General features: G+C 47.5%; 1 protein-coding gene across 2 annotated transcripts; it reads right to left on the bottom strand.

Annotated features, from left to right (window-relative positions):
• Positions 1-346: 346 nt before the first annotated feature.
• On the bottom strand, positions 347-16,873 carry ANKRD35 (ankyrin repeat domain 35). Of its 2 annotated transcripts, XM_055312607.1 has the most exons (14): positions 16,746-16,873; positions 11,402-11,532; positions 10,557-10,645; positions 10,139-10,203; positions 9,272-9,329; positions 9,010-9,080; positions 8,599-8,705; positions 7,586-7,773; positions 6,718-6,755; positions 4,564-6,552; positions 3,379-3,468; positions 1,789-1,854; positions 1,083-1,183; positions 347-558 (listed from the first exon to the last, which is right to left on the bottom strand). In XM_055312607.1, exons 1-13 carry the CDS (start codon positions 16,782-16,784, stop codon positions 1,121-1,123), a joined length of 2,994 nt encoding a protein of 997 aa, XP_055168582.1. In that variant the 5' UTR covers positions 16,785-16,873; the 3' UTR covers positions 347-558; positions 1,083-1,120. The 2 variants fall into 2 exon arrangements, with proteins under 2 accessions (XP_055168582.1, XP_055168583.1); XM_055312608.1 differs by lacking the exons at positions 8,599-8,705; positions 11,402-11,532; positions 16,746-16,873 and having other exon boundaries at positions 10,557-10,635.
• Between the last annotated feature and the right edge of the window lie 8,121 nt (positions 16,874-24,994).

Consider the following 24,994-nt stretch of genomic DNA (forward strand, 5'->3'; position numbering starts at 1 on the left):
GGAATCATAAGATATAGAAACAAATAGAGACAAATTTGAGAAAGAATATCAATCTCCATTTCTACAGAGAGCTGTTTTTCAAACGTGGGTCTTGACCCATTAGTAGGGGTATTTTGAGAAATATTTTTTCCATGGAATATAATAGAGAATATTATAAAATGAAAACAATAAGGGTAAATACTATTTCAGATATATGCACCACCATATAGAGTGTATTTCTTACTGTGGCTCATAAAGTTTGAAAGCTGCTGACTTTTGGGGCCATTTGTGATTTAAAAAAAAAAAAGGAATAAGAATGAAAAAGACTCCTTCCCCCACTCCCCTTCCAACAGAGAAAACCATGACACCCAACACCACACTGCCTCCTGCTTTATTTTCACAGAGCTGGCCTCCATGTGCACCTTCTCTGGTCTCATCCGTGATGATTCCAGGCTTCAGGTTCTCAGGTCTGGGCTCCATACTGTCAGGTGAAACCCCACCTACCCATCCTCACCGCCTGCCCCCTGCCCTTCTCCACATCCTGGTGGAGCCTCTGGCAACCAGGGATGCTCCTACTTCCTGAAAGAAGATATTCAAGGGTGAAATGCACACACATCTCCTCAGTCCCCTCCCACCCATGCCAAGATGCTAACGGGGATGTCATCTACCTGGACTGGAAAAAACTGCCAGCTGAACAGGGGTGGCAAGAAGAGTCAGGGGTGACTGCTCTCTGAATGAGTAGTGTGTGAGCGAAGGAGAGATTCTGGAGTTCATGAGGTCCCACCCTGGCAAACAACGCCCTGCCACTCTGCCACCATGGCTACTTTTCACTGGCATCTCTAGCCTGGGCCTTAGGAGAGCCATTCGGCAAGTCTTTTTAGTCCCCTGCAGTCTACCTGTTCCCTGATTCCTGCTTCTACCCAGTGATTCCCCAGATTGTGTCTTCTCAACTGACCTCACTTCAAATGCTCTATGCCCCACAGGGCTCCCCGTGTCAGCCACCACCACAAGGAGCCAAAGAAGACTCCAAATCCCATCCGTAAGTCTCTCTCCCCAAGTCCTTTCTCCAGGTTCATCCTTCGTCACCCTGATCCACAACTCACCACAGACAAATGGCACATCCCTCAGGGGACCGGCTGCCTTACTCTTCCTGGATGCTGAGGATTCGCAGCAAGATATTGTACACGTCTTGTTCCATGTAGCCCTGTAAGTGGCAGGAAGGAAAGAAAAGGGGACAAAGAAGAGAAAATGGGGAGAGACAGGCAAGGGAACATTCTGTGGTTTAGTGGAATGCTATTTACTACGCACCCTGGTTTACAGTGTGTGACTTCTCTATGGCTGTCTCCTGGTCTTTACAAGGAAGATAATAATGTCTACTTTCTGGGACTGCTGTGAGGGCTAAAAAGCCAATGACTATGAAGCAGAGCACCTGATACAGGACAAATGATCTGTTCTTTGTAGTTACCATTCTTCCTAATAAAGGAGCAAGCCACCCAGCTCTTCTTCCTTGGTGAGACATATTTAGCTCAGGATGAAACTGAGAAAGGGCATAAGGGACAGGAAAAGGCCTTTCAGGGAGTTCACAAAGGATCAGGGAATTGGCAAGGAGGGGTAAACACTCTCTCCCCCTCACATTCATGCACATCCTCTCTTGATCTCTTGATCTACCTAATGAGATCTAGACACCTGGCACTGGAACATCTAAAGTCCAGCTTTCCAAGAAATGACAGGTATGTGCAGGTAAGAGGAAGGATCTCAAATGTAACACCCCCTGCCCAGCACTCTGTCTCTACTTCCTCCCTTGCTCACCTGAGCGGCATTCAGCAGATGGTTCCTGTAGGTGGAGATGATCTCTTCGTGGTTCTTCTGGGAATCCTGGGAGTGAGCGTCAATGAGAGATTATGTGCCCACCCTAGTACACCCACCCTGACACACACAGCCCCTCATGAGGAACAATAGAATGAAGTGGTGAGCTGTTGGTAGGAATGCAAACTGGTGTAGCCACTCTGGAAAACAGTATGGAGGTTCCTCAAAAAGTTAAAAATAGAACTATCCCTATGGCCCAGCAATTGCACTACTAAGTATTTATTCAAAGGATACAAACATAGTGATCTGAAGGGCACTTGCCCCCAATGTGTATAGCAGCAATATCCACAATAGCCAAACTATGGGAGGAACCCAGATGTCCACTGACAGAAGAATGGATAAAGAAGATGTGATATATATACAATATAGAATACTACTCAGAATACTACTCAAAACGAATTAAATCTTGCCATTTGCAATGACATGGATGGAACTAGAGGGTATTAAGCTAATCAAAACAAGTCAGAGAAAGACAAATACCACATGATTTCACTCATATGTGAATTTTTTTAAAGATTTTATTTATTCATGAGAAACAGAGAGAGAGAGAAAGAGAGGTAGAGACACAGGCAGAGGGAGAAACAGGCTCCATGTAGGGAGCCCGACGTGGGACTCGATCCAGGGTCTCCAGGATCAGGCCCTGAGCTGAAGGCTACGCTAAACTGCCAAGCCACCCAGGCTGCCCTCATATATGGAATTTAAGAAACAAAAGAGATGAACAGGGCAGCCCGGGTGGCTCGGTGGCTTAGTGCCCCCAGGGCATGATCCTGAAGACCCCGAGATCGAGTCCCACATCGGGCTCCCTGTGTGGAGCCTGCTTCTCCCCCTGCCTGTGTCTGTGCCCCTCTCTCTGTGTGTCTCATGAATAAATAAATAAAATCTTAAGAGAGAGAGAGAGAGACAGATGAACATAGGGGAAGGGAAGGAAAAATAAAAACAGAGAGGGAGGCAAAATATAAGAGACTCAACTCTAGGAAACAAACAGGGTTGCTGGAGGGGAGGTGGAGGGGGGATGGGGCAACTGGATGATGAGCATTAGGAGAGCACTTATGGAATGAGTATCAGATGTTATATCCAACGGATGAATCACTGAATTCTATTCCTAAAACTCATAATACACTATATGTTAATTAAAATGAATTTAAATAAAAATTAGGGGGCAGCCCAGGTGGCTCAGCGGTTTAGTGCCGCCTTCAGCCCAGGGCGTGATCCTGGAGTCCCAGGATCCAGTCCCATGTCAGGCTTCCTGCACGGAGCCTGCTTCTCCCTCTGCCTGTGTCTCTGCCTCCCCTCCCCCCACCGCCCCGTGTCTCTCATGAATAAATAAATAAAATGTTTAAAATAATTAAAACAAAAATAAAAAAGGAAGAAGAATGAAGTGATCAGCTCAGTCTCCTTTAGCCCACCACTGCCCAGCCTGGCCCACTGCGTGGCCAGGCCTCTATAATTCCCAGAATCTTTCCCACACGTGCATCACTTCCATTGGCCACCCTTTTCTCTAGCAGCGTCTATTTCCCTGAGGGCAGAACATACCTGCAGCTGCAGAGCAAGGTGAGCATTTTCTTCCCGAACTGCTAAGACCTCCTCTGAAAGCTGCTCCAGCTTCTTCAACAACTCCTTGATCTGAAGCCACCAAGAAAGAAAGGGAACTGAGGAGGCCCAAGTCATTCCCCACTCCAATACCACCCAGGGTCAAGGTCAACTTCCTTTTAGTGGATATGTACTGTATGCCAGATACTTTTACACACGTTGTCTCAACACTCAAGAAAGCTCTTCTTCTGTTCTGAGGAGAACAATCCTTCTCTGAGGGAAGTATTAGTATTCACATTTTGTAGATAAGGAGACTGAGTTAAGTAACTTGTCAAAACTATACAGCTAATAAGTAATGAAATAATGATTTGAACCAAGATCTCCTTGAATGTATGGTTCATGCTCTGAAGTATATACTCCCTATATGTTTTTTATATCACTCTACATTTGAGCATGTACACAACTTTTAATAAGACATCCGATTTCATCGATTTCATTCATTTCACAGGTAGTTCTAAAATTACTAAATTCGTTTGGAAATTGATTTTTTAGAATTCATTAGACATGTCTCCTCGAAGCATTACACTGACTTTTGGAGGAATCACTGGAAAACTCTGGTTTCTAACAGCGGTATGTATGTATGTATGTATGTCTTATTAATTAATTAATTTATTTATTAATTAATTTATTTATTTATTTGCCTTGGTTTTCTCTTTGCCAGTGGAAATCTTTTGTAGAACTCACTCTGACTGAAGTGGGAGGGGAGAAGAGGAGCTTCGGGCTAGTCTACTTTTCCAAACCCGTGGGCCCCAAGTGACCTCCCCAGAACCCTAGCAAAACCACAACAACCCACCATATAAATATGATCAGGCCTCTTCCTGGGCTAATCTTTTTAAGTGAACACGTTAATAAGCCGTAGTACTCCAGGGCAGGAGCTCGCTAGCTCTGACGGCTCGGCTTCTGAATCCTGAATCCCAAACTTGAGTACGTAGGCCCGGGTCTCTCTCCTAGTTCCACCTTAGCCTCACCTCGGATGCCGACCCCCAAGCCCCGAGACCCGGGAGAACACGGTGGTCCTTGCAAAGGACTTGCTGTTGCGCTCAAGGTATTCATCCGACTAAACCAAGCTAGATGCACGTTAGCGACCCCGAAGCACCCCTTGCTCCGATGGTTGCCCGGCCGGCTCACCTTGGCCTCCTTGTCCCGGCAAGCGCCGCTGAGATGCTCCACTTTGTCTCTGAACCGCTCGGCCGTTTCCTCAAACTGCTGGGAGCGGCCGCGCATCTCGCCGGCCCGGCGCTCCTGCTCGGCCGCCCGCGCCGCCAGCTCCCCGCTGCGGCGCCGCTCCTCGGCCACGGCCTCGCGCAGCGCCCCCGTCTCCCGGCACGCCGCGTTATACTTTTCCAGCAGAGCCTTCAGCTCCTGGCCCCAGGCCTGGGCCTGGGCCACCAGCGAACCCCGGGTCTTCTCGTGCTGCCTCAGGCTGGCGGCCTCCCGGGCCCTCAGCTCGGCCACTTCCTCGGTGGCTTGGTAGAGCAGCTGCTTCAGCTTCCCGATCTCCTGGCTCTTCCCGCTCATCGTGGCCTGGACGGCCCGCAGCTCCTCCTCCAACTTCCCCAGGTCTTGCTCCAGAGCGGCCACCTCGGGGGGCGCCGGGGCCTTGGAGGAGGGGCCCGGGCCGGGGGGCTCCCGCAGCTGCCGGTTTTCGTGCTCCAGGCGGGCCAGCGCCTTCTGGCCTTCGCGGTGCCGCTGCACCAGGGCGCTGATGCAGGCCCGCAGCTCCTCCAGGGGCTCCGCCGCCCCGCGCCCCGCGCTGCCCTCCCCCACCAGGTCGGGCGGCAGGGAGTCCCACAGCCCCTGGAGGCCACTGGTCTGGGAAGCCAGGCGCTTCCGCAGTTTCTCGGTGGCCTCCTTCTCCAGGGCCAGTTCGTCTGTCAGCAGCCCCACACTCCGCCGCAACTGCAAGAGCTGGACGTGCGCCTCGGGCCTGGGAACGAAATCCCGCTGCAGCCGCTGGCTCAGGGACTGCAGCTCCCCCTGCAAGCGCCGCCTCTCCTGCCCCAGCTCCCCCAGCTCCTCCAGCAAGTTAGTATTGCACAGTCTCAGTGCTGCTACCTCCTTCTCCAGCTGTCCCTTGGCCAGACCTCCTCCTCGCATCTGCTCCCCTCCAGGCTCCCCCGGGGCCCCAGGAGCCCTCTTCTGCCCGCCTTCATTCTCTTTGGTGATGGTCGCTGGCTCTGCCTTTGGGGCTCCCTCTCTGGCCTCCTGGGCAGCAGCCTGAGGTTTCACCTGTAATCCTGCCTTTGCCCGATCCAGCCTCACCAGCACCTGCTCCAGCCTGGCCTCCATCTTCTCCCAGGCAGCTGCTGCAGCCTCAGCCTGGGGTGTCCCCAGAGCTCCCTCCAGGACCCGTCTTGACAGAGCCCCCCGCGCAGCATCCTTTTCTCGCCACACCGCAGCCAGCTCTTCCCTCAGTTGTAGTAGGAGCTGATTCATGGCTGTTGTGCCCAGGGGTTCAGCCACTGTGCCTGTCGGTTCAGCCCCTGGGGCCCAGGGCCTCTCTTTCTGGCCGGCACGTGGCTTGTCAGTATGATCAGGGCCAAGGGCCTGTCCACCGTTGGTGGTCAGCTGCTGTCCTGTGGCTTTCCCAATGGTCTCACAAGTTGGGCTCTGGGGTGGCTCTTGTTCTGGTTGGAACTTTCTGTGGGCTTCATACTGAATCTCCCCTGTGGTTGAATCCTCAGCCTTCTTAGAAGCTGACACCAAGTTGGCTGGGGCTACAGCTGCTGCCTGCTGCCACTTCCTTAGCTCTTGAATGCGCTGAGCCAGCAGGCCCAAGGGACAGCCATGCTCCATACCATCTCCTCCAGGCCGGAGACTAGAGCTCTGCCCTCCTGGAGCTCCAGGCTCTTGGGATAGGAGGAGCCCCAGCTCGTGCACCTGCTCTCGAATATGGTTCTCCAGGCCCAGGTAGGCTGCAGCTTGAACCTTAGCCTCTTCAGTCTTTTGCACCAGCTCCTGCTCCAACTGGGAAACCTTCCTCTGCTCCTCTTCATACTTCCACTTCCACTCATCTGAGCATGGGTCTTCCTCCTCCTCTTCCTCCTGCTCCTCCTCGGGCTCTGCTCTGCATGGGCTCTTAGGTGGAGAACCCACCTGAGGCTCAGATGGAGAGGCCTACATAGAAAAAGGAATAGTGAGTTAAAGGCAGCAGCTAGTCTAGCCCCGGGAGGGCCTTTCCTCTCTTAGACTGTCTTGTTGTCCCCAAAGATCACTATTTGGGAGATGCCCCAGTGGGATAGCCTGGGGTGGGTCAGAAGCAAGAGACACATAGGGTCTTACCTGGGATGCAAGATCTGGATGTTGAACAAGCCCCTGACCTATATGAAAAAAGCATGGGGAAAATGAAAGTGGAGACAGGTCTTCTTCTAGCCCACGCTTTATCTCCAGACTTATTTTCGTTTTTCTTTTCTTTTCTTTTCTAAGATTTTACTTATTCATGAGAGACACAGAGAGGCAGAGACATAGGCAGAGGGACAAGCAGACTCCCTGCAAGAAGCCCAATGTGGGACTTGATCCCAGGACCCTAGGATCATGCCCTGAGTCAAAGGCAGATGCTCAACCACTGAGCCACCCAAGTGTCCCTATCTCCAGTTTTTTTCTGAGAGGAACAGCCCCCGATGTGATGACTCTTCCCACACACATCTTTGTGGTTCCAGGAGCCACTGCTGTTGAATGGGTCCCCAAGTATCTAACATTCCTGGTTCCCTTAGCCCAGAGATAGGCTAGCTCATTCATTTTGTTTGCTCACTTATTTAATTGGACGCTGTGCCAGGCACTGATATAGGCACCAGGACCTCTGGTAAGCAGAACAGCCATGGCCTGTCATCTGGGGGGGTTCCGGTCTAGTAGGGAAGATGGAGATTGACTCACAAATCACACAAACAGATACACAATAACAACTCATAAATGCTAGCAGTAGTATAAGCCAGAGTTGCCTTCAGAAAGACAAGGCTGCAGTAAGGAATTTTGTGACCATGCTTTTGGGATATTGGGGTCATTTCACAGTAGCAGTAATAAATAAGTAAACCCTCACCTAAAGTGACAATTATTTTTCAGAGGGATTATTTCTATGGGAACAAATGGCATTCTAAGAAGCTTCTTTGATCCTAAGAAGAATTTTGAAGTTACAAAAGGGACTCAGCTTTACCTCCCCGCTGCCCCCGGCGGTTCAGAGCCTGCTGCAGCAGCTGGCACAGCACTTTGTCTTGTGTGCGGAGAGCGTAATGCAGAGCGCCATGCCCCATGCTGTCCATTGCCCCTGCATCTGCTCCATGGCTCAGGAGCAGTTCGGCCACCTCAGCGCTGCCTTTCTCACAGGCCAGGATCAGAGCCGATCTGTGGGTTGGGACAAATCTAGGCATAGGCTTTCCCCAGGAAATCCAGGAGTCCTGGTTCCAGGAATTGCACTCCCGGAGTCAGATCTCACTCAATGTGGTGAGGAGAACCACAAACCAACAGCAAAAAGCATTAGACCAGACCAGAACTTTTCAAATGTTGTTTCTTAGAGCTGCAGCATCAGAAAGCCCAGGGCCAATTAGGAGGGCTCTATTTTCAACTACTGTATATATTGAGGTTCTGCATAAATTCCTTTTTTTTTTTAAGATTTTTGTGTTTGTGTATCCAAGAGAGACACAGAGAGAGGCAGAGACACAGGCAGAGGGAGAAGCAGGCTCCCTGGAGGGAGCCCGATGCAGGACTAGATCCCAGTACCCCAGGATCATGCCCTGAGCCAAAGGCAGACGCTCAACCACTGAGTCACCCAGGCATCCCTCTGCATAAATTCTTCATTGGAAAAAGGATTCCATTGCTTAGAAGGTAGTTTGAAAACCAGTAAATTGAACTAATGGATCCAGAAGAATGGATTCTACTTCCAGAGTCATCTATGCCAGGAAAATGGTGGTGGTAGCAACTGAATAGGAAAGTCTAAGGAAAACTTTCTCAACTGCAAAACAGCAGCCAGAGCTCTTCCAAACAACCGCTCAGAATGAAGGAGGTTCCTGAGAAAACAGAGACCAATCTTCTTTCTTCCCCCAAACACACACATACACACACACACACACACATACACGTACACATGCACATGCAGACACATTTTCCCCGGGGCTCCTTTCTAGAGTGGCCAATGTCTGGATTTGGGATGGGGAGATAGAGAAGGCTCACTTGTCATCCTTGTCTGTGACATTAACTCGGGCACCTCTCTGCAGTAGCTGTGAGCAGATAGCTGCGTGACCACCCAGCGATGCAATCATCAGGGGTGTCCGTCCATCCTGCACAGATTGTGGGAAGGAAGTTCAAGAGGAGCCCAGAGAGCCAGGGGCTTGACAATTCTACCAACTGCCCTCTCCCGACACGTCTCCAGAAAAAAGCCCAGGTCCAGGGGCAAAATTCTCCTTTCTGAAAGGTTAGAAGCTCTCCAGAAGATAAGGACTAACCTCTCCATGAGAGAAAGGATGAGGAGTGGAGGGAGAAGGAAGAGGAGATGTGCATAACCCCTGGTCACAGAACTTAGCTAGTCAAGCTCAGAGAGAACAACAGCCTCCCTGTGCAGGACACTGCCCAGCTGACACTCACATTATCCAGGACGTCCAGGAAGGCTTCATGGTCACACAGCAAGAGCACACTTGACGCACAGCCAGAGGAGGCTGGGAGGGTTGAGGGATGATTGGGTTAAGGAGAAGCAGGCAGGACACCTACTCAGACTACAGCCCTGCATTCCCTCCAACCATCTTAGCAGTCAGCCCTGGCCTACCCTGCTCTCCAAATGTTGTCCTCCCCTCCCTTCCAGCCCCCTGGTCCCTGCAGCCCTGTTTCCCACCAGCCCCTTGGCACACACCTGCCCAGTGCAATGGACTTCGGTTTTCTGCATCCACAGCATCTTCATTGGCACCATGCTGCAAAGAGCCACCAAGGGAGGCAGCATGGGGCATGGTAGTACCATCCTTATCACCTACCCACCTGTTGAGTCATCAACTTCCATAGTACTACGGGGAGGGAAAGGAGGACCGTGGCTCTGGCCAACTACTAGGCAAGCCCAGTCTACTCCTTGCAGAGGATAGGCAGCCTTGAATTTCAGCCCCAGTTCTTAAACCTAGGGCCCAAGAAAAATCAGATTATAGACAAATAGGCACATTAGGGAAAATGACTTCTGAGTCCATGACTGGTATCTTAGGATCATAATTGGGGAACTTGGAAAGGTCTGGAAAGAACAAAAGCAGAACAGCCATTCGCCCAGTGACCTGTTGAGCTATGCCTCTTGGACTTTTGGAGACCGGCTTATAGATTGCGTGTCATTTCACATATATATTTCTCTTAGTGCTCCCAGATTGCAAGCTCCTTAAAAGCAGACAGTGGAACACTGGATTAATTTGAACACTCCTGTCCTCCTCTCACTTGCCCACCTGCTGGGTGGTTAGTCTCTGCAGGGGCTCTGCCAATGGCATGTGGATGACTGGCAGGCAGTCCCCGGGAGCTCTGCTTTATAACCTGCCCTCAAGGGCAGCATTAAGTGTGGTGTCTGCCCATAGTAGGTGTTACATAAATATCTGTGAATTAATGAATACATGATGATCAGCTCTCTTACTTGGGATGAGAGGGGTCCTGTTGACCAAACATTGCTTGTGACCACAAGACACAGAAGATTTAGAAGATTCTGGGCCCATTTCTTCCCGTCACAAAAGTAGTATCAAGAGGGTGCTCTTACCTGCAGCAGGACCTTGACACATTGTGGCTGGCAGGAGATGGTGGCCAGGTGCAGGGCAGTGCTTCCTGGAAAGAGAAAGAGGGGGAGATGGAAGGTGGGTGGCCCCATGCATGCCGATGACTCACAGGGAGGGAAGGCAAGAGACGCACAGATAATCAGGGGGAGATTAGAGAGAGAAGCTCTCAGCCACACAGGGCCTGAAATTCCTGTTCCCCCAGTGCCTGGAACCTGTGCTGGAGGTGGGAGTGGAGGTGAGGTAAACCAGTTTGCAGGGAGAGGAGCCCCCGGAAGGATGCTGGCCAGAACTGATGGGGAGAGAAGTGGGAGACCACAGTTGGAACCTCCAGCAGTCAGCCCTCACCACTGCTGCAATGAAGGGAGAGACCAGCAGTGCGGCCCAGCGCAAGATCTAACTCACCGTCCTCATTCTTGCTGTTGATGTCAGCCCCGTTTGCAAGCAGTATAGTTAGACATTCTGTCAGGCCTTTGGAGGCTGCCAGATGGAACCTGCTGGAATCAAGGCCAAGGGGCAGAAGGATGAAGGGACCAGCAGATGAGGGATACAAGAACCTTCATAAGCACTGCCTGCTATGCTTCTTCACCCCAAAGCCAATCCCAAAAACAGATGGGGAAGTTCCCCTAGCCTGACTTCCTGAGGAAAAGGCCAGAGGAGGCTGGAAGCAAAAACAGAAATAAGAGCTACAGGTCTCAAGCCACCTAGACAATCGTGGGGTGTCCAGCGAACATGGAACTACCTGTTGCTCTGACCACAGGACCCTTAATAGCCTGGACTGTCATAGGAGGAGGCAGCTGGAGCAGACAGAAGGCTGGATGGAAGGGACGAGGGATAATCTCCCTCTTGGCCTCACCATCCCACCTAGCCAGCTGATGCTCAGGGCTACAACCACTTTGTTCCTAATTTCCCAAGCTACACACCCTCCTACTTGTGCAATAAGTAAACACTGTATTTAGGGAATGTATCAGTTTTCTGTTTGTTTCATGGGCTTGATGTCCTTTTGTTTTGGGGGCTTCCCCCCCACCAAGGTTTGTCAATCTGGGCCATGAGACGGATGGGACTGAGACGCTATCTCTCCCCTCCCTGTTTGCAGCACTTGATCCGTAGCAAACAATGATGGATATGCTTGCTGATTAAAACAAAACAGGCTCTGGGGCTTTAGGCATTCCCTGGTCCTACCTCATATCAGGGTTGGAGGCTTTCGAAGGGAGCCACATATCAAGGGGGGCCCGGGAGGGCTTACTTACGGAGACTGGCCGTTGGAGTTCAGCTTGGTGGGTCGGGCAGACTTCCTTGAGGCCAGGGCAGCCACACGTCCCACATCCCCCCGCTGCACCGCCTCCAGCAGCTTCTGATCACGGCGGTTCCATCTCTCCACCTGGTCCAGGGCCACAGATTGTATGAACACAGGGGGTGGGGTTGGGGTAGAAAAAGGAAAGGAGATGGTTAGGATGCCTGGCCAGGGAAAAGAGACCTCTGCAGGCCACCGAGAAACTACTGCTGGGTATTGCCAGCCCTGGACCAAAAGGTACTTGGACTAGTGGATTAAAAATCGTGTTCTACAGGTGCCTGGATGGCTCAGTGATTGAGTGTCTGCCTTTGGCTCAGGTTGTGATCCCAGTGTCCTGGGATCGAGTCCCACATGGGGCTTCCCTTGAGGAGCCTGCTTCTCCCTCTGCCTGTGTCTCTGCCTCTCTCTGTGTGTCTTATGAATGAATAAATAAATAAAATCTTTTTTAAAAAATCATGTTCTAGCACTGAGGGCAGAGTTTTTCAGATGTCCTTTTTGTTTTTTGTTTTTTGTTTTTAATCATCATGTGATTATTGTTGTTAGGGGCACCAGCTCAGAGCAATCCTAGCCATGCTCCTTTCCCTTCTGCTCTCTAGGTCTTGCTGGAGCAAGCTGAGCCATGCTGACCACTCCCTTTTGGGCTCACATTACCTCTCACCTCCCCATGCTGCTCTGCTTCTTGTCCTCAGATTTATGAGACATCAAGGCATCTAGCTTCACATTACAGCTAGGAGTCCAAATATCCAGCCATACCATCCAGCCTTTTGGCTGTGGGCCCCAAAACTGGGAGGGATAGCAGAGTTTCTCTCTTCCCATCTCGTTTCTATGTCCTTTAGTTGATTGCTCTTCCCCTTCCATGGCACAACCACCCAAAGGCAAAAATAGGTCTCTAGCTAGGCTTGAGGAAGCAGCAAGAGGCAGCTCTCCTGCTCCTCCCTCCCCTCCCCTCCCTTCTCTTTTTTCTGGCAGGGAGCAGCTGTCCCAGGCCACAGCCACACCTGGGCATGCATTGTTCTATCATTCCAGCTTGCCTTTTGAGGGTGGTAGGGTAATTACAATAATTGAGGTATCACAGGGTGTGAAAGAGAGAGAGCTGTGTAAAAACACCCAGGGCTGAAGGCACAGAATAGCCTGATTGGATCCAGAGAGGGGAAGGGAAAGGAAGAAAGGATGCAAAAATCTGTGGGACGGTGGAAAGGGTCCTGGATGAATATTTTGTCAGTAGTCCTACTTTCTCAGCTATGTGACCCAGAGTAAGCAATTGAACACCTCCGTTTCCTCATCTATAACATGTGGGAAATAATAACTACCTCATCATGTTGTGAGCATTAAATGAGCTAACCTCATATGAGGTATATAAATTCTCTTCATAAACTGTAAAAAACCATACAAGTGCATCGTATCCTTATAACCAAACAGGAAGCAGTGAAGATTGGTGGTGGCACATCACATTTTATGAGGTATAATCACAACAAGAAAGAGGCTTTGGGAGGAGGTGGGAAAAAATAGGTTCTATGGAAGCCAAATAATTAATTTTCAAATACTGTCTACCTAGCCAGGGCAAATTATGTAGCAAAATCAGGGAAGATTTGAAATGCCCAAGCCATAAAATGATCTTGGGCTAGATGGATGATAAGGCAATACTCCTGTCCAGCACTTGTAATTCTTCATAGTCATTTCAAGTGCTGTTTCCATTAGCCTCTCCACATCCCCAGAAAGGAGTTAGGGCTGATATTATTTGATCTATTTGAAAGCAGAAGAAACTGAAGTGTGCTGAGGTTGGATAATTGTCCAGGTTCACATCACAAAATAGGGGTAAAATTGAAATTAGAACCCAGGCCACCTGACGGGCCCGACCTGGTTCTCACCAGCAGACCACATATACTACGACAGAGCCCTGGAAGAAGGTTTACTTATTACCATGCAAACAGTCTAAGACGCCTCCAGGCCAAAGCCACCCACCCTCGAAGCTATTCCCTACACAGAGAAGAGTCTCTGAACAGGATAATTCTCAAAAGACAAAATAAGCCAAATGACTGGTCCACATACCAGATTCTGGAATGTAGGAACATGTTATCCAATGTCCCTTAGGGACCAGTTACCCTCAGAAAAAGCAGAAAGCTATAATTATACCTCCACCATAGGATGCTGCCATCGGTTGACCTCTAACCTGAGGTTCTCTGTTTAAATCCTGATTCTAACACTTTCTATGCTGGTGAATTTAAGTATGTAACAACTTCTCCGAACTTCAGCTTCCTAGTGATATAACACACCACAAAGCACCTAGCACTGTCTGCCACAGAGTCGGTGCACAATAAATGCTGGGTCCAATCGTCAACCTTCCTAGCTTTGCTGGACACATTTTGGATGTACCAGCAATTCTGAATTCAGAGTTCTTCCCCCAGGGAAGTGAGAGGAAGGGATCTTGCTTGTATCAGCCAATGTATAACAGCCAGACTATAGAGATGGTAAAAGTGCTTCTTAGCAATGTAGAGACTTTTCTTTCCAACTAGACAGCTCTAAATCCACCGATTTATTTCCTATAATCTTGTTACACTAAGAAGAATTTAGAATAGGTGGAAATTCATCATGGTCAAACCTCTGCAGAGCTAAGATGGAGAATAGAGGGATGCTTCCAAATTCCAAGATCCAGTCCTCGGAAGAGAGGCACTGGATTACCATCACAGCCTCAAGGGAAGAATCACATTAATCAGCAGACTCAAAAACAAGGATAAGCTCTGTATATATGTAGCCAAGATTAGGGGGCTTTTGTAGGAGTAATTGCAGCCTCTCCTTATCTCTGGCTGGGTGCCTATAAACATCCTATTGAGATGGAACACACCGACAGATGAGAAAGAGTAGCTACCATTGTAGGACAGGTGAATGGATATAGAAAGGCTGCCCTAGAGGATCCAGGAATTGACTCTCAATATATATATATATATTTTTAAATGCAATGGACATTCCTCTAAGTTGATTCCAGTAAGCACTGGCCAACTGTTCAAAGCTACTTTCTGGTCCACTTCCTACATAGACAGAGTAAGCTAATATATAAGACATCCTCAAAGGCATCCTTTATTTGACTAAAATAAAATGAGATTGTAAGAGCTGGTGTGTGTGTGTGTGTGTGTGTGTGTGTGACTTCCTAAATTCTGAATAATTTAGATTAATTTGAAAATGATCACTGATCTGTCAGTACTGGTCTCAATCAAAGGATGCAGGGCTCTGGCCCTGGACCCAGGGGCGGGAGTGAGGACAGGCAGGGGCAATCCTCTGGCATGACTGGGAAACCAGGCTTTGGGAGTGGCCAGGAAGGCTGTTGCCCTATTTCTTTGACAAAGGGTTCAGAGTAGTTAGCCACACAGGGAGTGGAGATATTTATCATAAGGGTGAGGAAGTTTCAGGAGGAAACAATTTGCAGCTGACACTGCCTATTTTTAAACTTTTTGCGATCCTATCCTGAGAAAACAGCTCTTTCCAGCTAGATACTTCTAAATCCACCCAATTTACTTCCCATAAGCTTGTTACACTAAAGAGAGTTTAGAATGAGTGGAGATTCTTCATGGCCAAAACTCTGTAGAGCTGGGGTGAAGAACAGAGGGAGAGATATTTCCAAATTCCAACATTCAGCCCAGTGCTCACTCCACCACCTTGGAAAGACTGAGCCCAAGGATTGGGGAATAGGATAAATGAAATAATTTCCCATTCCTAAGGGCAGGCAGACTCCACAGACGTGAAAGGTAAGGGCAATGCGGAGGACTCTCAACCACTAAGGAAGAATCTGTGTGAATAAGAAAATCATTAACAGTTAAGATGGAGTTTCTGGTACCTGTCCTAGTCATCCAGTAAATGCATTTTGATTGGTTGATCTGTGCGTGGAGACCAGGTGAAGAAGAAATCCAAGTGGGACAAGAACAGGCCTCAACAGAGTCCCTACTCTTGCCTCATAGCTCACTCACTTCCAGGCTTCTTCAGCCTGCCCGTGAAGAGTGAGCTGAGCATTTCTCATGTTTGCTTATGAATGACACTCCTAAGTCAGGTTCGGCTACGTCATATTCCCACTGGCCATTGGCTACCTCACTTCTAAATGAGCCATCATCCCAACCTCCCCAGAAAATGCCATCCCCACATAGGAGGTCTCTCTCTAAGAGATCTTCAGGGAAGAGACAGCTACACCCTCTCTGTGCCCCACAAGTGTAATCTATCTTGTGTTGTGTTCTGGGAGAATGTGGCGAGAAGAGTGACTTCTACTGGGAGCTCACAGAGTGCATCTACTCTATCTTCTTCTACTGTCACCTTTCCCCAACTCAGTCCAAAGAAGCGGAGAATACAAGCCCTAAGCAACTGGGTGAGGGTTTAGAATGAAGGAAGATTCTGGGGAGAAGAAGGCAGAAGGCCTTTGACCTGCCCAAGAACCAGTCTGATAACCAGACACTGCAGTGAGCTGGCTAGGGTGGATTCTGCAGGCAACTCACCCAGTTTCTTGGGGAGCAGCCAGACAACTATGCCTCCTCTGCCAGTGCCTGGGAGGATGGCGGAGTGCAAGACTAATCCACAGAGAGCAGGCAAAAGGAGGTTGGGGCAAAAGGGGGAAACGTGGTGTTGAACAACCGCTGGAAAGAGAGGGGCAGCAGTTGAAGGGGGAACAGGAGGAGGCTGCACCTGTGTGGGAGCACCAATTGGAAAGAGGGTTGGAGTGATGTCAGAGAGCCAGTGGTGCTGATGAGAGAACAGGAGTGGAAGGGGTGAGGGGGCAAGGACAGAGAAAACTCTATGAAACGGGACTAGGGGAAGACACCGGCCTGGGCGTTTGTTGGGCCAAGAGGAAATAGTAAGGACAGAGCCCTACGGGCTGGCAGGATTGTGAGGACAGGTCAGGGCTGAAAATGAGGCCTTGAGGCAGGACTTGGGAGATAGAGCAGGACCTGGGACTGAGCAGGGGCTGGGGATAGAGCAGATGTTTGGAGGTGTTCAGTCCTGGAAGACAGCAGAAGTAGACAGGACCTTCCGGGAGGGGCAGAGCCTGCAGGAAACATCTCAGAAGTTGGGGGTGTACTTGCTAGGAGGACAAGAAAGGGCCAAAGGGAAGGAATTTGGGGAGAGCAGAGATTAGGAAGGCAAGTCAGAGGCGAGGAGACAGGGTCTTGAGGAAGGCAGGGCTGGCAGGCTGCATTGCGGGAGTGGAAGCGCTGGAAAGACCCATAAAGAGAAAAGGCGACGGTGCGTGAAGATGGGACTCAGGACTTCTGTCACCAGGGCTTGCACCCCAGCCCCATCCTCCCAGACATTTTGGCACCTACCGCCACCTGTGAGCTGGAGCAGGAGAAGAAGCGCTTCATGGCCGGGGCCGGGGCCACGGGGGGAAGGGGACGCGCAGAGAGCAGGGCTACAAGTTCCCGAACCACGGGACTCGGCTGCGGCTCCGCGCGAGAGAGCTGTCAAAAGCCAAGTGGGACCCGCCCCAGGACCCGCCCCAGGACCCGCCCCAGGACCCGCCCCAGGACCCGCTGGGCTCAATCAGATGCAAGAACCCGAGAACTGGGCTTCAAACTCCTCCCCTGGCACTGCCCTAGTCTGACGTTGCAGAAGCCAAAAACCTGCAATCTTTGGCTGAGATTTTGGACAAAGTCTCAAGCCTCGCCCTCCAAACCAAACCCGCCGGCAGCTCCGACCCGCTCAGGGGGACAAGGTACCGCTCGGGCTCAAGCGAAAACTCCTCCCGCAGCCCCGCCCCGCCCCGCCCCGCGGGTTCAGGCGCCCCCGCCCCCGCCAGCCGCCCCTCCAGGCGCCGCTGCTGTGGGGGTGGGGGGCGGCCAGGTCCGGGATTCGCTGGGTGTGCTGTGGTCTTACCAACTGTCACATTTAACCACTGGTGACGACATTTTTATTATATCAAGAGATCTCTGGCCCGCTTAGTTACCTCTGCTTCCTTCCTCCATTCCCTAACCAAAAACCCAAGCACAAAAGAGGCTTTGAAGAAGGAAGCTTGGAAACCAGAGGAGATTGTGGTGCAGAGCGGGGGGCTGAGCACGAATGATGCATGACCCTTCGCAACCTGGGAAATAAAACCTGAGGGAAGGGGGAATCGGGCTTCCTATTGTAATGCAACCCCTAAACTGGAAAATAGCAGAGAGGGAGGAGAGAACTCTTATTTTAAGCAGCCCCTAGCTGAAATAAGCCCCACAAAACTGTCTTCCCTATTTGCACTGCCCTTTAAATTCAGATTCTCAGCAATTCTTGCTTGAACAGCCAGTTGCACCTAACTAGTCTGCCTGTCTCGTCCTTTTGATGAGGGACAAAAGTAGAAAAATTTTCACCTTTAGCCCAGAAGGCTTACCTATAGCCAGCATCGTTGTGATAATGATCAGATAGGTGACGGTTGCTACATTTTTTAAAAAGATTTTATTTTTATTTGTTTGAGAGAGAGAGAGCACAAGCAGGAGGAGCAGCAGAGGGAGAGGTAAGCACTTTCCCAACTCAGGGCTCGACCCCACCACCCTGGAATCAAGACTAGAACTGAAGACAGACACTTAACCAACTGAGCTACCCAGGCATCCCAAAGTAGCTGCATTCTCAAAGGGTCTTACAACTGCCTGTAAATCTCATTAATAGTTAATATAGAAATGAATGATAATCACCGGGGGAATCTTGTGGAAGCAGAGATTCGAAGAAGACATTTAAGATCTAGTACTTCCTGCTTGTCTATTCCCCCTTGAGCACTAAGCATATAACCATCAGCTTCACGAAGCAAAAGTGCAGCTCTTCTGCCCACAGGTCCTATCCCTGTGCTACTTAAATAAACTTACCAAGTTGCACTGTACATCATCTCAAGAGTTCTTTCTTGACTATCACTCAATGATCCCACAACATTTTGGGTGACCTGTTTAGGGACAATGGAGTGAATACAAGAGTGTCGATGCAACTTAGTAAATCTTCTCCCCTCGCCCAGTGTGTTTCTTACCTGTTCTTTTTCTTTTTCAGAGATGTCCTAAATAGTATGACCCTTCGGAATGTGTCTTGGCCAAGTGCTCAGGAGAGGACCTCTTGTGCATGGCTATACTACAGTGAGGGATAGAGACTCTTGCTATCTGGCTGAACACTATTTCCTGGTCCTAAAAACATTGGGCTCAGAAATCAGATTCTCTTTATTTTTCCTGTTCTGTTAAGACATATATTCTTGTTAGGCATGGGACAGCCACATATGTCTTTAGGACAGCTGCCAATCTCAAGACTCCAGTGTAAGGTTTCCCCCTAAATAATAAGGCATGATCTCTTGATGAACATAAAAATCCAAGATACATCTGACTATGTGCTTCCCAAAAGCGACTGGTTGGAGCTATTACCTAGTTGGGGCACTCACCCAACAGGGGACTGCTTCCTTGGAACTGGCTTATAGATAAAGCTCACAACAAAATTGCCTAGGGGCATCTGGATGGCTCAATTGATAGAGCATGTGGCTCTCCATCTCAAGGTCATGAGTTCAAGCTCCATGTTGGGCATGGAGCCTACAGAAAGAAAGAAAGAAAGAAAGAAAGAAAGAAAGAAAGAAAGAAAGAGAAAGTTGCCCAGATTAGATAGGAGTTCCATACTTTTGTTTTTTCATATCTATCATTTTGTACTCACTCATAGGTTGTTTGGTGTTCTCCATCCTGCTCTCAGATTGAACGTACTTCTAGCTTAGATATATGATGCTTAATATGATATAAAATAGCTGCCCTTTCTTAACAAAGGCCTGGACCTCTATCCCATCCATTAATACTGGATCTAGAGGTTTCCAATTGGTACTATTATTGGTCAAATATATAGGCTCCCCCAAAATGGAAAGAGGCAGCACCAGTGTCTGCAGCATTTGAGTCCATTCACCAGCACCTGCTGTAGTCTGCAATGGGGAAGTGAGGGGAGGTTGACATCCCTTCTCAGGTAATACAAAAGTGTCAGAACAGTCAAGAAAGAAAAACATCTCCCCCCACTCTGAACCCCAGGAACCTCCATCAATATTCCTGACAGGATGCCATTTGGAAGCCAAGGGGGATTTTGGTAATGGACTTCTAGTTAGTTCATGTGCTCGCCTCATTTGTTTTGTAGGAATTGACTATGGGTTCAATTTCCTCAATCCTGAAAGATTCCCCTATGCCCTGTCTCCTAACACACTGTAGTCAATTTGGACAACAGGGTTTAAAGAACCACCTTATCTTATTCTATGATAATGCATGTCCTCAATATTCTCTGGAGAATGATGAAAAATGGCCCATTTATGGGTCCTTAAACTTCAATACTATTTATTAGTTAGACCTTTTTTGTGAGTGTCAAGGAAAGTGGACTGAAATCCCACATAGTCAGGCCTTTATGGCCCTGTACTAAAATCCTGATCTATTCCATACACCATTAGAGGGCCCCAGGACACCCCTCTCCTCACCCTCAATCCACCATCAGCACAGCTGCCTGGAGCCCTCCGACTCCTGTTAATCCGTCACTTGCCTGTGTTCTATCACGTTCTCTATGTGTTCCCCTTTGACTCTCTCGTAAACACAGGTTGCTGCCAAGATCATGTACATGCCTCCCGCTTTTTCCTGAGTTACTTGTTTCCCATCTGTTTGCTTTCTCTTTTGTGTAACAGAAATATATCTTGAGGGCAGCCCGGGCGGCTCAGCGGTTTAGTGCTGCCTTCAGCCCAGGGTGTCATCCTGAGACCAGGGATCTAGTCCCACGTCGGGTTCCAGCATGGAGCCTGCTTCTCCCTCTGCTTGTGTCTCTGCCTCTGCCTCTCTCTCTCTCTATGCCTCTCATGAATAAATAAATAAAATCTTTTTTTTTTTCAAGAAATATATCTTGAGACTGCTGGATGAATGTTGAATGTTGCCTGACTCTTGTTGCATGGGGCGGGGAGTGGTCCCCCTCGTTCACTTCTGGGTTAATGGCTATGATAACTGGAGCCAGTTGTCTGTGGTTAGTCTATCTTGTGACAGGGACCTTGAGGAATATTCCCAAACAACTGCCAAAACTCCTTTTGTATCCAGAAGGTTCCCAGAAGGTCTTCTCTGGCCCCACATGGACCATTTATTTTCACTTTTTTTGGTGTAAAGAAAACATGTGTCTGTTCATCTGTCTGAGCTGTTGAACTCTAGAACCAGGAGTCCCCTTTCTCTGCCTTTTGGGCTTTTACCCGCCTTCAGCCTTGATGGCCACACCTCATCTCCACTATCTCCACCTCCCTCTTCTGTTTCCCCACCGTCTGAGCAGGGCTTGCATAACTGACTTCTCTGGTGTGCTCTGTGTCTCCAGTGCTCACCATTGGCTTCTCCTCCTCCTACCCTTGCAATCAAGGAGAGGACAGCACCCCTCCTTGGACTTAAATGGCCCACTTAGATTTCCCTACAGGTGCCCCAGCTAAAAATTGACACTGACTTTTGAGTTGAAAAAAAGTGAAAAGTCACAGTGACTTTTTTAACAAATTGACTGACTTTTAAGTTGACCCATGTGCAACATACTCAGTACTTAAGCTAATGTAAGTTTGTTAGTTATGTAGACATGTCTTTAGAGTTATCAGCATTAAATAGAAAACTTTTATTCTACCAATGATTGCTAATGGTCAAATAAACTCATGTTCTCTTTCAATTTGTCCCCCAAAATGGGTTAAGATACAGTAAATTTTGTCTGCCTCAAAAAGTTCTCATGGGTAATTGTTAAAACAGCTTTCAAAATCTTTCCACCTGAAACCTTGACGTTTTGCTCAGTTAAATGATAAATTGTATTGAATTAATTGGATATCTAAATCTTTTCCAAATGAGATAAAATATTAAAGCATTGATTATTGAACATAGGTTTACCTGCTTTGCCTTCTTATCACAGAGAAACTGAGGATAGTAAAGTCTCTTGGTAAATGTACTTTATGCTTTATTGAAATATTGTTCTATGGGAAAACATGTTTTTAGAAATTATGAAATATACTCATAGATTTCCGATCTAAAGAGTTTTGGTGTAATAGTTCACAGTTGGTTACTACTTAATTTTCACTGGAGACTAAGGTTTCTAAAAGTTAAAATTCTGCTAAATGTAATTAGGACTGATGGAAAGAAGTAACTCTGTAGGTGGGAAAATAGGAAATATATAAGGAATGGAAATACATTTTGTTGAGGGGAAAAAGAGAGTAATTCTGTCTTAAAATGAGACTCCTTGTTTAGAGAGAAATGGCTTAGGACAAAATCTGAATGAAGTAGAAAGTTGTACAAGGTTTCTAAAAGGAAATTTTCAGGGAAAGAATTTTTATTTTTTAGTTTTTTTTTTTAACTTTCATCCATGCTCTTCTTTTTATTTCTATTTTTTGGTATATTTTTTTATTGGAGTTTGATTTGCCAACATATAGTGTAACACCCAGTGCTCATCCCATCAAGTGCCCCTCTCAGTGCCCGTCACCCAGTCACCCCGTACTCCTGCCCACCTCCCCTTCTACTACCCCTTGTTCATTTCTTAGAGTTAGGAGTCTCTCATGTTCTGTCTCCCTCTCTGATTTTTTTCTAATATTATCATTTAACATGCTGTTTTCTTGCAACCAGGTAATAATTCAGCGCAGCATTTCTTAAAATAACACAAAATATTGCTTCAGGGACGCCTGGGTGGCTCAGCGGTTGAGCATCTGCCTTCAGCTCAGGGCGTGATCCTGGAGACCCAGGATCGAGTCCCGCATCAGTCTCCCTGCATGGAGCCTGCTTCTCCCTCTGCCTGTGGCTCTGCCTCTCTCATGAATAAGTAAATAAAATCTTAAAAAAAAAAAAAAATATATATATATATATATATATATTGCTTCAAACTTCTAATGTGTTTTGATATGCTTGGTTGAGCAGAAATAGTCCACCTTGTCTTTTGATTTTATTTTTAAAGATTTTACTTATTTATGAGAGACACAGAGAGAGGCAGAGACATAGGCAGAGGGAGCAGCAGGCTCCCTGCAAGGAGCCTGATGTGGGACTCGAGCCCAGGACGCTGGCACCACGCCCTGAGCTAAAGGCAGACTTTCAACCGCTGAGCCACTTTTTTATTTTATTTTATTATTTTTAAAAATATTTTACTTATTTGAGAGACAGAGTGAGTGAGAGACGGAAAGAGCACATGAACAGAGGCAGAGGGAGTGAGAGAAGCAGACTCCCTACTAAGCAGGGACTCCAATGTGGGGCCCAATCCTGGGACTTCGGGATTGTGACTCAAGCCAAAGGCAGACACTCAACCAATTGAGCCAGCAGGTGCCCCCACTTTTTGATTTTATAATCCTACTGTCTTTACAGAAAGAACTAGCTGCAATACAACAATCTTTCCAGTTGAGCATTTAGTGATTATTATATATTCCTTAATTTGCTTAGGTATGCATCATTTGTCAATGAAAATTAGTGTTTTCTAGAATAAAAAGGAAGCCTTAGGGCAGCCCAGGTGGCTCAGCGGTTTAGCGCAACCTTCAGCCCAGGGCGTGATCCTGAAGACATGGGATTGAGTCCCACGTTGGGCTCCCTGCATGGAGCCTGCTTCTCCCTCTGCCTATGACTCTGCCTCTCTCTCTCTGTCTCTCGTGAATAAATAAATAAAATCTTTTAAAAAAGGAAAAAAAAGGAAGCCTTATGTTTATCAGAAAAGATCAGTGCAGGCACCTGTAAGAGTGAGATGAGAAAGAAAATCGCAAGGTTCCATATTGGCCTCTGAATAATCTCATAATCTGGTGACTAGATCAATTTTTACAGTTCTGTGAAGGTCCTCCTTTGTCTCTCGCTTATGAGTTTTATTGTCGTGGAAGCATAGAGATTCCGGAGCCAGACAAATCCAAGTGTTAATCGGACATTCACCACTACATGTAGTTGTACAGCATCAGGCACTTTGCTTAGCCTGAGCCTCAGTTTCTTCACTTACACAACGTAGACACTACTCCTTTCCCAGCCCACTTGTTGGGTGTTGGGTTCATAGATGGCATGGAGGTATGGAGCCTCTTCTATGAGGTTATTCCTGACAGGCTCCTGCCATACTGTTGATCAGACTCCTTTTATCTCCCATCTGCACCTGACAGGTGACTTCTATCATGGCAAAGATGAATAGCATGTGGTTCCTGCTCTCAAAAAGTTAATAATCATCAGTCAACCAAAAATTCTTTTATATAACCTTTTCTCTCTTGGGAGACAATTTTACTTGTGGTCAGGACTAAGCTTGAAATGAGTGGATTTTAAAAGTACACTGGTATAACATTGAAATTTTGCTTTTCAGGGGCATGGTTGGTGACTCAGCTTGTTAAGCATCCGCTTTGGTTCAGGTCATGCATGACCTCAGCATCCTGGGATGGAGTCCCACTGGCAGCAGGTTCCCTGCCCCTACCCCCTACCCCACTTGTACTCTCTCTCTATTGCTCACTCTCTCTCAAATAAATAAATAAATAAATAAATAAATAAATAAATAATAAACTTTTAAAAAAGAATCTGCTTTTCTCTTTGTTAAAAAGAGCAAGTTTTCTTGGCTTGTTGGCTTCCTCTTGATAAGAAAATGTAAACAAAGTTTTTTTCTCTTTTCTTTATCAACCCAGAAAACCAAAGTTTCTATGTTTTCTCTTTGATTACCTAAGAAATTAAAAGATCTCAGTGTTAAAGGAGCTTACTAACAACTATAGAGCTTCCTGTAGGATCCCTTATTGTCCCCTTGGTTAAATGTTAGTATTAAATTTATAACGGTCTGTAATCCTTTTTAGATATATGCCTTAAAACTTTCTAAGATTTTTAACACACTTCCTGAGATTTAAATGGTAAATGAAGTTTTTGACTAGTTGTTAGACTTTTTTATTTGGTGTGTTAACTGGAAGCACTGTTAAAGTAATAATGATAAGCATTAGCTAGTATTGTTCTGGTATATGCTAGAATTGTTCTAAAAATTATACAAAATTCCTTAAAGTTTTTGTTTTTAAGATTTCGAGATAGAGCCGCATGAGAGAGCATGCGGGGAGGGGAGGGGAAGAGGGAGGAGAAGCAGACTTCGAACTGAGCAGGGATCCCAGGAACCCCTGGGATCTCAGATCATGACCTGAGCTGAAGAGACAGACGCTTAACAGACTGAGTCACCCAGGTGCCCCAAATACAGTTTCTTACGACTCTTATTTGAAACATTGCTGGTTTTCTAATGTTTGCTCCTCCAGATGGATGAGTTTTCTATTAAAATATCCATAACTTATAGGAATATGATAAAATACTCTTTTATGAACAAATTGAAGCAATTTTTCTCCCAACTAAACCTTCCAAAAATCAGAAACTCGTAATAAGTATTCTTTCTTCCATGGCAATTACAGTTATTTGCATTAGTTCATAAGAATCTGTTCTCCTTGTAACAGGACACCATTGGAAACATTGGTAGTATTACTAAGGCTTTAGCTGAAATGTCATATTTGAGAGAGACATGCATAGACAGCTTTAAGGAACTAAGTTTGACTTCATGGAGCCAATAGAGCCCCTTGGAAATGGTGGCCTGATATCTTGCTCACAGAGTTCCCAGCAGTCTTACCATGTGAGTAAAGAATGTCACTTCCTGGCAA

This window comes from Nyctereutes procyonoides, unplaced genomic scaffold (assembly GCF_905146905.1).
Source record: "Nyctereutes procyonoides isolate TBG_1078 unplaced genomic scaffold, NYPRO_anot_genome, whole genome shotgun sequence".
In the NCBI taxonomy this organism is placed as follows: Eukaryota; Metazoa; Chordata; class Mammalia; order Carnivora; family Canidae; genus Nyctereutes; species Nyctereutes procyonoides.

Excerpts from the sequence above, each read along its gene's own strand:
- ANKRD35 (XM_055312607.1), bottom strand. The coding sequence starts at position 16,784 with ATGAAGCGCTTCTTCTCCTGCTCCAGCTCACAGGTGGCG. Across the intron at positions 6,553-6,717 it reads ATCCAGATCTTGCATCCCAG|GCCTCTCCATCTGAGCCTCA; the intron begins GTAAGACCCTAT and ends TTTTCTATGTAG. Across the intron at positions 1,855-3,378 it reads ACCTTGCTCTGCAGCTGCAG|GATTCCCAGAAGAACCACGA; the intron begins GTATGTTCTGCC and ends GCTCACTCCCAG.